This window comes from Haemaphysalis longicornis, unplaced genomic scaffold, assembly GCF_048455015.1.
Source record: "Haemaphysalis longicornis isolate Haplotype H1 unplaced genomic scaffold, Haemaphysalis longicornis Haplotype H1 scaffold_4, whole genome shotgun sequence".
NCBI lineage: Eukaryota > Metazoa > Arthropoda > Arachnida > Ixodida > Ixodidae > Haemaphysalis > Haemaphysalis longicornis.
This window is the reverse complement of record NW_027526361.1, coordinates 221,486,273-221,500,781: the sequence shown is the minus strand read 5'-3', so window position 1 is coordinate 221,500,781 and position 14,509 is coordinate 221,486,273. Positions and strand designations below refer to the sequence as shown.

Here is a 14,509-nt window from a genome sequence, read left to right as displayed (position 1 = left end):
ATGTAGTTTCGTCTGGCGTTCCATGCGCGACACACGCTTTAGAACGTTCAGCGATAAACCCCCCGAAGCCCCCCCACTGTTTCCCTTTCTGAACATCTGCAGATAGCAAGCCGCACGAAGCCGAAGATCTCCACCATGTTACGTTGATAAGCAGCCACCTTCGGCCTCGTGAACACAAGGTGGGGTTTAAAAAAAAAAAAAAAACGCTGGCATTCTTATCACATTACTCCGCGGCCATTATAACATCAGCGCAGCCATGGTCCTTCAAAACGCAAACACACGGACGTTAAAGCCGTGCTCGCTGTTTGTAGGACCGAACTTGCAATGTGAGACCTTGCAGCAGCGGCTCATGTGAAAAAAAAAAAGAAAGACCGTGCCTTTGGTTTTAAGTGCTGTGCGTTTGAGTGAGGATAAATATAGGATGACTCAAGAGGTAGGTTACGATGTAGTTGGACTTGCGCATGTTTTGGTTATAGTGCAGCACTGCTATAGTGTGGATCTTTACGGCTCCTACGACACGTCATAAGCGGTCTACACTGTATTCGATAGGCATGGGTTGGAACCGTACCAGCAACTGTGCCCCTGCTCACACAGAAGCGCAACAGCGTAAAATTTGTTTCCAGAGCATAACTTTTTAATACACCGTGAGCCTATCAGCTGGCCAATGTAGCTCAAAGTGGCCAAACCACTTTTAGGCACATTACAGCGGCTTTGGTCATTTGGGCACCCACCACTGCCCTGCCACCATCTGTTTCATTTTGGTATGGCAAGTCGAAGGCACGGTGCCCAAAATGACGGCACTTTTGCAGTGCACAATCGACTGCCATGTTCAGTGAAGCACGAGTGAACAGCGATGACAAGTAACAGCGCTAACAAATTGTTTTTCTATTTCCAAAGGGCTTTGAAAGCTCCCATTCAGACACAAAAACTACGAATAGGCAGCACCTAAATGCCACTGTGGAATTGCCTACACTCATCTGGCCAGTCCCGACGTTTTGCTGGCAAAAAAGTTCGTCTGTCCTCGTCAGAGTCCACACGAGTGCTTGCGTGCTGCCCATCCATCATCAGCACTCGTAGTACTCCCTGTAGGCCGGGTCGGTCGGCCGGAGGATGACCTTGTCGCGGAGGTTGACCACCCAGCCGGGAGCCAGGCCGTAGAAGACCTGCCGGGGGTCCTTGCGCTCGCGCAGCATGGCCTCGTCGGGGTCCGCCTCCAGGTCGGGGAGCGTGTAGCCATACTTCTGGGCCAGCAGGTGCCGGTGCCGGGCCACCTCCCTGGGGTCGGCCAGGTACCCCCGGAAGGCCGGGTCGCTGTAGTACCGGATGGCGTCCTCGGGGGGCAGCCCCCGCTTGGGGATGGGCCGCCCCAGCCGGAAGAAGGCCTCGGGGTCCCGCAGGGCGCTCACGCTCGCCATGTCGAAGTAGGCCGTCGTGATGGTGCCGCCGTTGCGCTCGATGGCCGCAATCACGGGCTCCCGGGCGTGCTGCACCTCGATGTTCACCTGCGATTGCACGGTTGGGGTGAACCTTTTCAAGGGCAAAAGATACGACCACAAAACAACTCATTCACTCACTCAATTTGCAAAGTCACTGCACCCAGCAAGGGGATGCTCAAGAGCTCCGCCAAAAAAACAAATCAGCCTGCAACGCACGAAAACAAGACACAGCAGGATATGTCAACCTTCAAAGAAAACCACTCTCGTGCAGCACCACTGTGAGCACACTTCATTTTCTCATAATCTGCACATGAAACAAACCTTGTCAAAACCTTATCTCTTTCACAAGAGTACACGCCTCAATGACGAAACAGAACACCAGTTTCTGAAAGAGAGAAAACAGCACTCCGCCCATTCTTGTTTTGGCATACAACGACAAAAGAAACCAGTCTCAAAATTCTACAGTTGATGGAATATCAGTTGTGATTCAAGCTAGGGCAGCTGCTGCTCCAGCAGGTGAGCTAAGCTGAGGAGCCAACCATAGTGCGACAGCAAGGAAAATACCAACTGCCTTGGATGTTCAAATTTCTCGGGTTTTCACATGCCAAAGCTACCCCGGAGCTATGAAGAGTGCCATAGTGGAGGGCTGCACATTATTTCTGACCACCTGGGAATTTTCATCCCACAACACAGGCGTTTCATTTTCCCCGTCTGACAGAAAAACAATTGTCAAGGCTGGGATACAAGCCGCCCGGCTAAAACTTCATTTTTAGGTGAAACTTCACCAAGACATGTGCATGTACACACTAGGTACTGATCATTCTGTGGTAAAATCCCGGGCCATCTCCAGTAATGTACAACCTGGGGAGGGGCGAAGCATGCAGTGTACAAGTGTATTTTTGGCGCCTTGGCGTTTTTGCCCACGGAGATGAAACCGTTAGAGGGTAGATTCACGCAGCTTTGCTGTAAAAGTCTCTTGTCTTTGAAGCACGAGGCTTTCCAGCACAAGGTGTACACGAGTTTCCCGGTGTTTTACTACCGTGACTACATGAGACGACGATCACAACGACGACAACAGGAGACGCCAACAGCCCCAACCCTTAGGGGGCTTCGCCCCGAAAAGACGGGAACTGCGCTCGAGCCTAAACCGCCGTCCTCTGTGAGAGACACGTTGGTGAATATTTGGAGAAACTAGGTAGGCAAGCTGGATGAGCTGCTAATACTTGAGTGCAAACAGCATGCACAAATGGCACACAAAGAGGATGTCAGCACTGGGGGCATTTAAAAAGCAGTCAGCATAAGCTTACACCCAACGAAGCACGTCCGTCCAGGAAAAGCCATCTCCAGTAAGGCACAAAGGACGCCAAAATAAATTCATGTTCAATTTTCTTTGCAACCAAATCAGTAAGATTATCAGAAAATGATGACAGGTGACTATAAATATGATGACGGGGCCTGTTCAGTCTACACCTACTGATACCCTCTTCCGCATACTTAGAGTAAGAGCAAAAATTGCACTTTCTCTGAACACAAACGCAAAACTCAAGACTGATTTCATAGACTGGGATCATAGCACGAGCACGCGTGAACTAGCCGTTGAGATCTGAGTGTGAAAAGGAGTGGGCTTTTACACGTGGAAGCCTAAGTAGGCTCATTTTCACAATTCTGGCGCGGCCGCTAACTATGCCCGAAACTGCAATTTTGACATCTAACTGAAAAACTGGCTGCGTATTTGCTCACTTCATGGCAAACGTTTACGAAAAACTATAGTCGACTGGCGCCCCAGCCATGCAAATGCCCCCCTTCTCTTACCCGCTCACCTCTCATGCTGTTCCTCTCCAAACTCATTCCTCCCAAGATAAACACGCTAGCGGTTTTGCTCAAATAAATTTAAATTTACCACGTTCCACTACTCTATGCCGAATGCCTCGATGCCAGCGCTGCTGTACGGCGGAGGCGCGCTTTAATCGAGGCACCCTACTTACACCCCGTGCGTTCCATGCGAAACGTGGCAACTGTCAAGTGGAACTTTCGCTACTGTTGCCGTTTGATTTTCTTAAAATGCTGCTAGGGAAACCACTAGCAGGGGCTTTTGTGTTTTTCTGGTCGCATCTCTCATTAATTCAAGCATCTGTGTATTTTTAATAAAGAAAACACTGTGAATATCACCTATGTATTGATGTCTTGCCCCAGATATGCGTAATATATTGATTTGCCTCAACCATGTTGAGAAGTATGAGCCTTGCCACCGGACTTAGACGTTAGATTTGGCTGCGGGTATATAAACCTATTGTGCAGCATCTGTTTCACTTTGGCCTGGTGGCCGAATAGAGGGACAGACAGAGACAGACAGACCAAAATTTTCCCGTTCAAGTAGTGCAAGAAAGGCCATCGTCTTTAAAAAGATGTGGCAAGGACAGGAATCAAATTCAGAGGCACACGATAAAGGCAAGTGGCTCACCTGCCAGTCTGCACCAACAACATGCATAACCCTACCTTTCACGAGCTTTAATTACGAGTGAAAAGGTGCCAAGAGAAGAAATGAAACACAAAGGAAGAGAAGACATGAATGAATAAATGAATTCTTTATTTCCACTTAAGCACACACACATTTTATATATATATATATATATATATATATATATATATAAGGTTAGTAGAGACAGAGACACACGAGAAAGACGTAGAAAATAGAAATAAGTTTACTGACGTTTCAGGAAGAGGACTTCCTTTCTTCAGTACTCTGAAGACTTCCTTTCTTGGTACTCTGAAGAAATTTCTATTTTCTACTTCTTTCTCGTGTGTCTCTGTCTCTACTAACCTTATTTTTTCGCGCTCTGTGTGAGTTTTTATCTTTCAGACTAATATATATATATATATATATATATATATATATATAGATATATATATATATATATATATAGGGAGTAGTAGAACTTTGAAGATGGTAGAGAACACAAGAGAAGAAAAACTTCGAACAAGGTAAAAGCACGATTGTGGCCTACGTTTCAGCAAAGAGAACTTGCTTTCCTCAGGGCGCAAGTTCTCTTTGCTGAAACGTAGGCCACAATCGTGCTTTTACCTTGTTCGAAGTTTTTCTTCTCTTATATATATATATATATATATATATATATATATATATATACACACAGATATTTTCGTCTAAAGTGGCGGGGCCAAGGAAAAAAGCTGTACTAGACAGCTTGACTAGCCCTTGGCCCCATCAGGTACAAAGCAAAGACAAGGTGGTCTCTCTATGCCTCTGGTTTCAACCTGAGGCATAGAAACATGGCTCTGCACAAATGGGTAGGCACTGTTTACAGTTGTGCAGTGTTTCAATCATCACGGAATGCATGTGGCTTAAGGCCTGTCCAAACTTGCGACGAAGCGATTTCTGTCGCTGCGACAAAAATTGGTCGAGACCAAACGACAAAAGTGATCGCTGGGCGACGAAGGGATTTTTAAGTGCTCATGGGCCTTTAATGTAACACATGTTAGCTCACTGAGCAGCTGTTTGGCCCTTCTACTTTTATAACAATTTTTAAAACACAACTTCAAAGGGGCTATGGAAGTACAGCCTCTCCCCCTTGCGTTTCTTTTTCTCTCTGGTGCAACATTCCCAGGCGATCAAATTTTGGTCAATGAAACGTTCCCTGCAGAAGTTGCAGTGTACCTAATGACTGAAGTCCTTGCGGTCACGACCGCCTCAGATCTTCGCAACGTGATTTCTTACGGATCTTCTTGCATTGGCTGCTGACTTCCTTCGGTATGCAAAAGAACGTAGTTATGCCGGCATTCTCGTCTCCAGGTTTATATTTATATATATATCTATATATATATGTATGTATGTATGTATGTATGTATGTATGTATGGCCGTAGAAGCCGTAAACAACGCCGTTAACCATTTCCAACCGCGTCCTAGGCGACCGAGGCCGGCACCACAAACCGTGCAATCTTCGACCGTTCACAGAACACACACTTACCTCAGTAACGGTCTAATTAGTGTCGCATAATGGCGGCGATGGGAGCAGTCATAGTTGATTTTACCCAACCGGCCGAACTGCTTCCGCTCACTGACTAGCCAGAGTCACTGTAATTATTAATGACTCTGGCTAGTCAGTGAGCGGAAGCGGTTTGTCCGGTTGGGTAAAATCAAGACAGACTGATCCGTTTGCAGTTGCGAAACGACAGCAGCGAGGATTGCTGTACTGGATGGGAGCAGTCTGGCTTGATTTTTACCCAACCGGCCAAACCGCTTCCAATCACTGACTAGCCAGAGTCATTATTAAAAATTACAGCCACTCTGGCTAGTCAGTGAGCGGAAGCAGTTCGGCCGGTTGGGTAAAAATTAACTATACTCAGGAACAGGTTAAGAAGGGCAATAGCTCATGCCCGGTATCACCCCGCTTAAGCGACGGACCCGGGTGTCAACGGGCGCGCGCGTTTTGAAAGGACATTGCTATGAATGTATGATATCGTCTGCCTTTTCTCAAGTAGTTTGTTTGTCGTCACTGAAGTAGTTTATAAGCATATTAAGTCCTTAAAATCAAGGAAACAGCTCGTGCCATGTTCAAAATATTCCCAGTAACGCACTACTTGCACCGCGCGGAGTAACATCCGTCTGCGGTGATGAGGCAAAGCGGCAACTTTTGGTGCCGTTCTGAAGTTAACCGAGTATACGACTCCCATCGCCGCCATCATGCGACACTAATTAGAACCGTTGCCCTTACCTCCGCTTTGCAGACAACCCATCCGGCTTCGTGGACAAGTTGAAAGAGCGCGCGGTAAATACCTTTGCCCTGAAGAGGTCTATGCCGTCGGCGGTGAGGTGGACGCCGAAGTGTCGATCCATGGGCTCGAGGAAGTACAGCCGGGTGTTGCACAGCGCGGCCAGGTCGATGGGCCGCTTGGGGTCCAGGCGGCCGGTGTCGATCATGAGCTGCAGCTGGTGCAGGGAGAGCGGCGGGTACTGGCGGCGCGCGAAGTGCCGCTCGTTGTAGTTCTCCATGGGGATCTTGAGGTAGAAGGGCGTCTGGCCGCCCTCGTAACCCAGCCGGGGCCAGCCCATGTGCTGCTTGCGTCCGTCGCGCTTCCACATCACGCGCAGTCGGGGACCGCTGGTCAGCATGTCCTTGGTCACGTAGTTGCTGCCAGGCGTGTCGCGCAGGTTGGAGATCTTGACGCGCGGAAGGTGCCGCAGCACCTGCAGCGCCTTCTCTGTCGTCGACGACATGCTCTTCTTCTTCTTGGTCGGCACGCCGTTCACTCTAGCACGCTGCCATTTTTTCGCATGCTTACAATCTTGGCTAGGCTAGTCTTAGGCTTGGGTTCCTCTTGGATTGTGTTGACAGAAATAAAACCCTCAATAGGAGCATCAAAAAATGCTATTTCTTTGTACCGTATCTTATACGATATATTTTGTGGCGGTAAAAAGGCGTGATATTGCTTTAAAACTTACAAGTTTTACTTTATTTTGTGGTTTTACTTTTCTGCGCAGGTATTTCGAAGTAATTTTTTGAGCGCGTAGTTCAAACTGTCTTTGGTGCAGTGTGTTCGTTGCAGTGTGCTGTGTACATGAGAAAAAGCGGACGGAACACAAATCAGAAAAAGTTAAGAGCGGAGATAAACTATCTCTTGTGGCAACAGTTCCACCGATGGCCTGCTGCCACATACGCCTGTGCCCTCGAGCGCAACAATCACTTCAGCGATCTCGCGTGTTCGTTGGTCACTCTAGCGCTCTCCCATGTGACGGGCTAGCCCACCAAAAGGCATCGCATTTTGTGCCCTGGCTACATTTTACTGTTATGTCTTATGCGTCTAATCCTGTTATGCGTCCACCATAAGGTACATTCGTTTTTTTCTCATTGGTGAATTTTGAATGGTCTTAAGTCTAGCCACATATCAACGGAAGGGCGTTGGCCAATGCAGACGAAACGTGCCGTCATACCAACATTCCGATGATTCATAATCAGTGCAGCACTGGCACTTGCGGTGCAATGCAAAACTATTCAGTCGTGGCCGCACGCTTCTTTTTACGCTTAAACTGGCATAGGAAATATTAAGCCACCCATTATCTACGAAAAAAAAAATTGTTGATGTGATAGCTGAGAGCACTTCTAAAAATATTGAAAACTAGATAAAGAAGTATTCCACTGGGGATCAAACACAGAGCGCAAGCATTAGGTAGCCGGAAAGCAATCTCGTTTCAGCAGTTGATCAAGAAATTTGAGGCAGTGTTCAAAGCTGACGACTAGATTGCGCTGGGTGCAACGTTCGACCAGCCTCCACTGACTTGGTAATGCAATGTCGCGCCGTCATAAATCCACCGACAACTCACTGGGCTTCGGCTGGGAGGTCAAAACACCCTCCCGCAATTTCCGCATAACCACAATAGGGAATGAATGATCAGTGAAAATGGCCGCTGCTATGGGGCTACCGGCCAATTCGATCATTCTGGTTAACACATTTATTTCGCACTCAAATCAGGTAAGCAGACCTCAGTGGCCCCAGCGCACGACGACTGCTCAGACGCGTACCAGCACTCTTCTGTAAAAACTGAATTATCATTTGCCATTGCGAACGAACGTACGTCTTTGAGCAATTATAGCATCTAAGAGAGATCAGCGTGCATCACTAGGTTACTGATCACGAGATTCCCTTCCCTTGCTGGTTCAGCAAAATTGACGATAAAAACGTTTATTTACATAAACAGGCTATAAAAACCAGACGTGGAAGCCCGATAGGTAGTGACCCGCCGCGGTGGCTCTGTGGCTAAGGCGTCGCGCTGCTGAGCACGACGTCGCGGGTTCGATTCCCGGCCGCGGCGGCCGCTTTTCTGATGGAGGCGAAAAACAAGAACGGCCGTGTGTACGAGGTTTCGGCGCACGTCAAAGATCCCCAGGTGGTCGAAATCAATCCGGAGCCCTTCACTGCGGTACGCCTCATCGCCTGCGTTACGTTGACACGTTAAATCCTACAATCAAAATCAATAGGTACTGTTTTTTTTTTTTATTGAGCTGGAGGTTTAGGAGAACATTATCGCCTGCGATCGTGTGCGATCCAGACGGGCCAAGCTCAGTACCCACGAAGACACATTTTAATTCTTTCATTATTATTTTAAGAAAATAAATAATCATAACAGCCCGTAAATGTGTGCCTACGACAAACCATGCGCGCTGTGATAAACCACAAAAACGCAGTTCACTTTGAAGCGTTGGCCAGGATGGGATGACCGCAGTGGAGATGTTTTGTCGTGGCATACAACGTTTACGGACTGTTCACATAATTATTCTTTTAAAATACACAAATATCAAAGTCCCCATTTTAAGAGAAAGATGGTTAAAACGTGAAGATTTCTCCCATGCCAAATGAGTCAAAGTCCAATATCCAAACTGCTTCGACCGCGTAAGTAATGAGCAATCGGATATCCCTCGGCTTTATAACGGGAGGGACCGAGGTTCGAATTAGACCGCTCGAATGTTTTTTTTTTTTTTTTTTTCATGAGTGGCTTGATGTGCCTTCGCTTATTATCACCACCGTTTTGCGAAATTAACCCATTGTGTAAAGTTGGCTTGCCTGCAGCGCGTCCTTGCGCGACATCGAACGCCATCATTGAGGCATAGAAATCTTTGCTTTAGTAATAAAGCAATCAGATGTGTCTTCGTGGGGTATTGCGAAAGTTCGTGTAACAGCTAGCTCGGCCCGTCATAATCGGGGATAATCGCAGAAAATAATCTTCAACTAAACCTCCACAGACAAAAACAAACACAAAACAGGAAGAAAGTGCCCCTCATTTTCCACCTACGGCGTGTTTTAGGGGCGAGGCACCTTAGGACCCCGCTTTGTCCGTGGCTTGTCCCTTGGCGTCTGTGCACACAGGGCTGCGCATGCGTGAAGAACATTGGATTGAGTTCGATTTGGGTTGGATTGGAATGGATTGGATTGAATTAAATTGAATTCTGTCGGACTGGATTGGATTAGAATTGTATACACTTACACACGCGTTGTCACTCATTTACATGCGCGAGTGGGCAATGCCATGGGTGCTTTAAGATAAGAACGATCCCCAGTGCTTCACCCACTCGTCATGATTCACTTCGTGGAGATGCGTGAATTTTTCATTCGATTTATTGATTGTAGGGTTTAGCGCGCCGACGCAACGCAGGCGATGAGGCGTGCCGTAGTGGAGGGCTCCGGATTAATTTTGACCACCTGAGGATCTTTAACGTGCGCCGAAATCTCGTACACACGGGCGTTTTTGCTTTTCGCCTCCATCATAAAAGCGACCGCCTCGGCCGGGAATCGAGCCCGCGACCTCATGCTCAGCAGCACAACGCCTTAGCCACTGAACCACCGCGGCGGGTGAATTTTTCATTCGCGATGTATGTCAAACTACACTTTTACTGTTGATTTTAATGCACCTATCAGGTTCTCGCATTCGCTAAAACGTTACAAAGCCAAGCGGGAAGCTGTACTCTTCTCCTATTTGGAATGGTGACAGGCGGTTTCAGCGTTACTTCCCCCTATAGTGTAACCAACTCTACGGACCACACCCTTCGTCTTTCATGGGGATGCCGTTTTAGGTCGATGAACCTTTAAGTATTTTTTAAGGATCACAAGAACTTAATACATGGCGATATTTTCACCCTGGATAAACATTTCTCCTCTTCGTCTTTGCGATATTTTCTTTTAATAGACATTTTGAATTTAAATTCAACTGTAACTACGCTAAAAGTTTTCGTGCCAAAAAAAAAACTCTTTACAGTAAAATAATTGCCAATATCGAGCACGAACTTTGCTTTGTTATCGAGTGCTTTGTTACGAACAGAGTCACAAGGAAATGAAGAAGCCCAGAAATTGTTTAATGGTGCGCCACTTCGCAGTATGCACATTTATCATATTTTATGGATATTTTTTTTCGTCCAGCGGTCAAAAGCGAAGTGATATATTGTCGGTTGCGATATTGCAAAATTGGTTAGAAGCCTTGCATGAGCGAGATCATGCTCTCGAACTTTCAACGAAGAAGAAGAAGCTGTGGACTGAGAGAGGCTGCTGACATGGGCCCCAAAACTAAAGGTCGTCGACGTCGCAAGTCGAAGGATTTAAGCCAAGGCCCCGATCCGCAGCATGCTCCGCGGCCGCTCACGGTGCAGGAACGGGCAGACCTTCGCGCCCAGAATCTCACGCCAACCGAAATATACTGGGATCCGCGCTACAACAACTACTTCTACTCGGGTCTCATGCAGTCGGAAGGTGGCACAGTGGCTGATGTCATCGTGCCAGTTGTTGAAATTCCACCTTCACCGGAGGGCGCAGACCAGGCTGGACCTGGGAAACCCAAGAGGCGCCCCATCCTATTGCAAGGGTATTATTTTACATTGCATGGACGTCATTGCTGTGCGTTCAGTATCCATGGCATGTTTCTAGGAATGGGCCAAATTGTTCCAACTTGGCGAACGTACGGATCAATGATGAATATTCAAGGACACAAGAGCTGTGCACGAAATGTATTTGGAGGTGCTCATTTCCAGAGCTGGTTCCTTTAGTAGGAAGCGACGTGTCCAGCGCCAGGGCGCACCGGCTAGCTGAGCAACCCAAATTTACGAACAAAAAAAAAAGCGTAAACGCAGCTTACCAACTACTCTCGAACGAACCCGCCGCGGTGGCTCAGTGGCTAAGGCGTTGTGCAGCTGAGCACGAGGTCGCGGGTTCGATTCCCGGCCGCGGCGGCCGCTTTTATGATGGAGGCGAAAAGCAAAAACGTCCGTGTGTACGAGATTTCGGCGCACGTTAAAGATCCCCAGGTGGTCAAAATTAATCCGGAGCCCTCCACTACGGCGCGCCCCATCGCCTGCGTTGCGTCGGCGCGTTAAACCCTGCAATCAATCAATCAATCAATCAATCAACTCTCGAACGTGTTAGAGTTGACGACAAATTGACATGCTTAGCGTATTTTGAGGCAAATGGCCATGAGGCGTCATTAACATTAGAGAGATGTGGTCGATTGGACAAATTACGCACGGAGACGCACAGGCAGTATTTTATTCACTGACAAATCAAAATCTTGACAATACTTAATTTAAACCTTTTCGGATTTCTTTTTTTTTCTAAAGTAGAAAAGCACCCTCTTAACCGCTGTTTGCAGTGACAGGCGCAAGGAGTGTTTAAAGATATTACTTAAAATTTTTTGGCGGAACCACATGCTTTAGAAAACAATGGTTTCGGTTCCACAAAACTTGCTTTTAGGCCTCGAGTTGTGTTGGTGTGTCTGGTACTTGTAATGATGTTTTTTTTTGAACGGGCGGGGATCATTTCACGATAGTGAGTATCACTGTATTGTAGAGACTATATGCTACTGCGGCTATTGAACACCCCATTGAGTTGACTTGCGATTTCGAGCTGCAGTCACAGTTGCGTCCGTTTTTGACAGTGAAAAATGTGTGTCTCAGTGAACGAGGCAACGCCCTTTTCATGGTAGTCTATGTGACAATCCTTTGGGGAAGATAATAATAAAAAATCGGTGCCCTTCTACTCTGAAAAGGTTGACCAGCGAAGATTGCACGTGTGTACGAACGAGTGCACGAATTAAAACACGTTAGTTTGCAATTTGCGATTAAGCATACTTTGTAGCCAATTATCTGAATGAAACTTGGAGGAACTCAACCTTACTCCTAGCGGACAAACGCGGGGCTGTCTGTTTTTTCCGCATCGTAGGCATCTCACTGTCTGCGTAACACATGAAACCAAAGTGCTCCACCACGGAAGACGACAGCCAGGTTGCATTGGGCCGTGAGACGTTAACTTTTAAATCGCCCGCCAGAAGAAAGGGCATGTTATCGGTGAGGGCGGCGCATACTCTGCCCCCACCCTCGTGCACTCATAGACCGGCAACCGGTGATGTGCTCGTGTTTGGACGCGAAAGACACTGGGGAAAATTTCGCACCGCAAGGCCTTCAAGCCGAACAAGGATTAAAGGGGCACTGACACAAAATTTTGAAGGCGAGATAACTTCGGATATAGATTGGTGTGAACACATATACATCATCTGCAAAATATCAGCGGCGAATACAGGCTAGAACATATTTAAAATCAATTTTAAAGTGTGCGAAACGCAACCGAGCAGCCAGCAGAGGACCACGCGCAATCGACATCCCGAGGATATTGTGTAAATAAACAACATCCAAACACGTCACGAGTTTGTGTTTGCCGCTTCCGCACTGCCGGCGTCATGGAGGAAAGAAAAGCTTAGGAGAGGCCCTGACGTCACACCCAGCGCAGCCGGAAACGCCATTTCTGTAAGTCGAATGGCGGACCATTGGCCCTCCATGCCATTGGCGGACTCTTTTTGCCTCTCTCTCTCTCGGTGCACCTTCTCCGCCTCCTCCGTCCTGTATCGCCTCTCTTGTCGTCTGCATCTGCCAGCGCCGAGCCGGCGGAAATCAGCTGATAGGCAGGTAGAAGGCCGTTTTGCAGCGTGTGACCGTGAACCTAAACGCGCGGTTACACTGTTACACGTCTTCAGTGTGGCCGCAGCAGGTTTGCGAAGCGGCTCGCTCTAACAATGCCGCAATGCTCGGTGCCAGGCTGCAAGTCGCGATCGGTACCCAAGGAATTGGGCGTCACTTTCCACCGGTTAGTGCATCATTCCGCTGACAAGTATTGCTGTACATTGGTGTGCATTCATCCTTTGTTTGCAATCGCCGCCGTTTATAGGTGCCCAAGCGATGGAGAACGCCGCAAACAGTGGGCGAACGCCATGCGGCTACCGGACTGGAAAGTGCCCAAGTTTGCGTTGCAGTTTCACTGGCAATCCCAGAGATGACTAGTCAATTAAACGGCCGTTCTATATATATAGGTAAGCAGTACTTCATGCAGATTTCACGCTAAAAAATTGTGGAATGTTTTTACCGTTGTTCGCGTGCCTTCGATAGAATTTTTTGCGAAGGAGGAGGAGGAGGAGCAGGAGGAGGAGGCAAAACATTTTATTGAGTAAAAAAAAAATGAGAGGGTGGGTGGCGTCAATAAACTTTTTTTCGCCAAGTTTCAACTTGTCTCTGTGACAATAAATTCAAGGTGATATCAGTTGAAAACGTTCATACACTAACCTCGCAGTATGAAGCGTTGAAAATCGAAATCCAGAGCGAGACCACAAAAAGATCCAGATTCCAGATCCAGCACTCTTCCAGTCAACAGACGGACACCTACTAAGGTAATAGGACGATGGAATTATATCAACTGGGAATCTACCTTGTAACAGTTGCAAAAGCACTGCCGCGCATTGCCGGCCTAGCAAACTATATATTGCGGCGGCGATAACCAAAAAATTGAGTTGCGAATCGTTCGGTTGCAAGTCGCCTACGTACTGCACACGTGTATCACTTCCCGAAAATCTACCAGACGGGTGTCCGCGCGTACGACGGGACGGCGCGTTCACGATATCTGCACTTCAATAGGCGCGTCGTGATCGCGACCGGAGCAATAGCTTGACGCGGTACAAGGTGCACTTGCAAGTAGAAATTAAATGACATATTCCCATCGGCGCAGCTGTCGCAACTCGCAGCATCCTTTTCGAGTTCCGCAAGACCACAGCGCAGCAAAGCGAAGCAGCAATCTTCGCAATCGGACGACAAGGCAGGCGCTGCCTTTCCTCCATGACTGGCGAACGGCGGGCGGGCTGTTGCTAGGACGCCGTTGCTAACGCTACTTACAATGGCCGCCGAAAACACGTGACTTCCTCCACACTTTTGCCAATGCGCGGGGATAGCTGGGGGCCTCTCCTAAGCTTTTTTTTCCTCCATGGCCGGCGTTTTTCACCGGCTCGCCCTGCTCGCCGCTACAATCGGAGGGCCGGAGGGCGGAGCTTCTGCTCTCGAGAACTAACGACCCGATCGTTGGCGGCGGAGGCGCCGTGATTTCATCAGCTCATCGGGCAGCTGACCGCGACCAAAGTTCTACAGCGATTCCAGGCACTCTGTTTCTATTACTTTTTATTACCATTGGATGCGAAAACGCGCCGGAGCCACGAAAAGCCCACTGAGCTAGCCGCACGGTAGCTGTGCAGGCGGCGGCCACG

At 48.0% G+C, this 14,509-nt stretch overlaps 1 protein-coding gene across 1 annotated transcript; it reads right to left on the bottom strand.

The window, feature by feature from the left end:
- Nucleotides 1-861: 861 nt before the first annotated feature.
- Mrpl15 (mitochondrial ribosomal protein L15) lies at nucleotides 862-6,756 on the bottom strand. The gene is made up of 2 exons (XM_077708086.1): nucleotides 6,230-6,756; nucleotides 862-1,502 (listed from the first exon to the last, which is right to left on the bottom strand). Exons 1-2 carry the CDS (start codon nucleotides 6,668-6,670, stop codon nucleotides 1,065-1,067), a joined length of 879 nt encoding a protein of 292 aa, XP_077564212.1. The 5' UTR covers nucleotides 6,671-6,756; the 3' UTR covers nucleotides 862-1,064.
- Between the last annotated feature and the right edge of the window lie 7,753 nt (nucleotides 6,757-14,509).

Bases quoted from the DNA above. Each gene is read 5' to 3' on its own strand.
- Mrpl15 (XM_077708086.1), bottom strand. From the start codon at position 6,670: ATGTCGTCGACGACAGAGAAGGCGCTGCAGGTGCTGCGGCACCTTCCG. The intron at 1,503-6,229 runs GTATTTACCGCG...GTGCAATCGCAG, and splicing joins TAGACCTCTTCAGGGCAAAG to GTGAACATCGAGGTGCAGCA.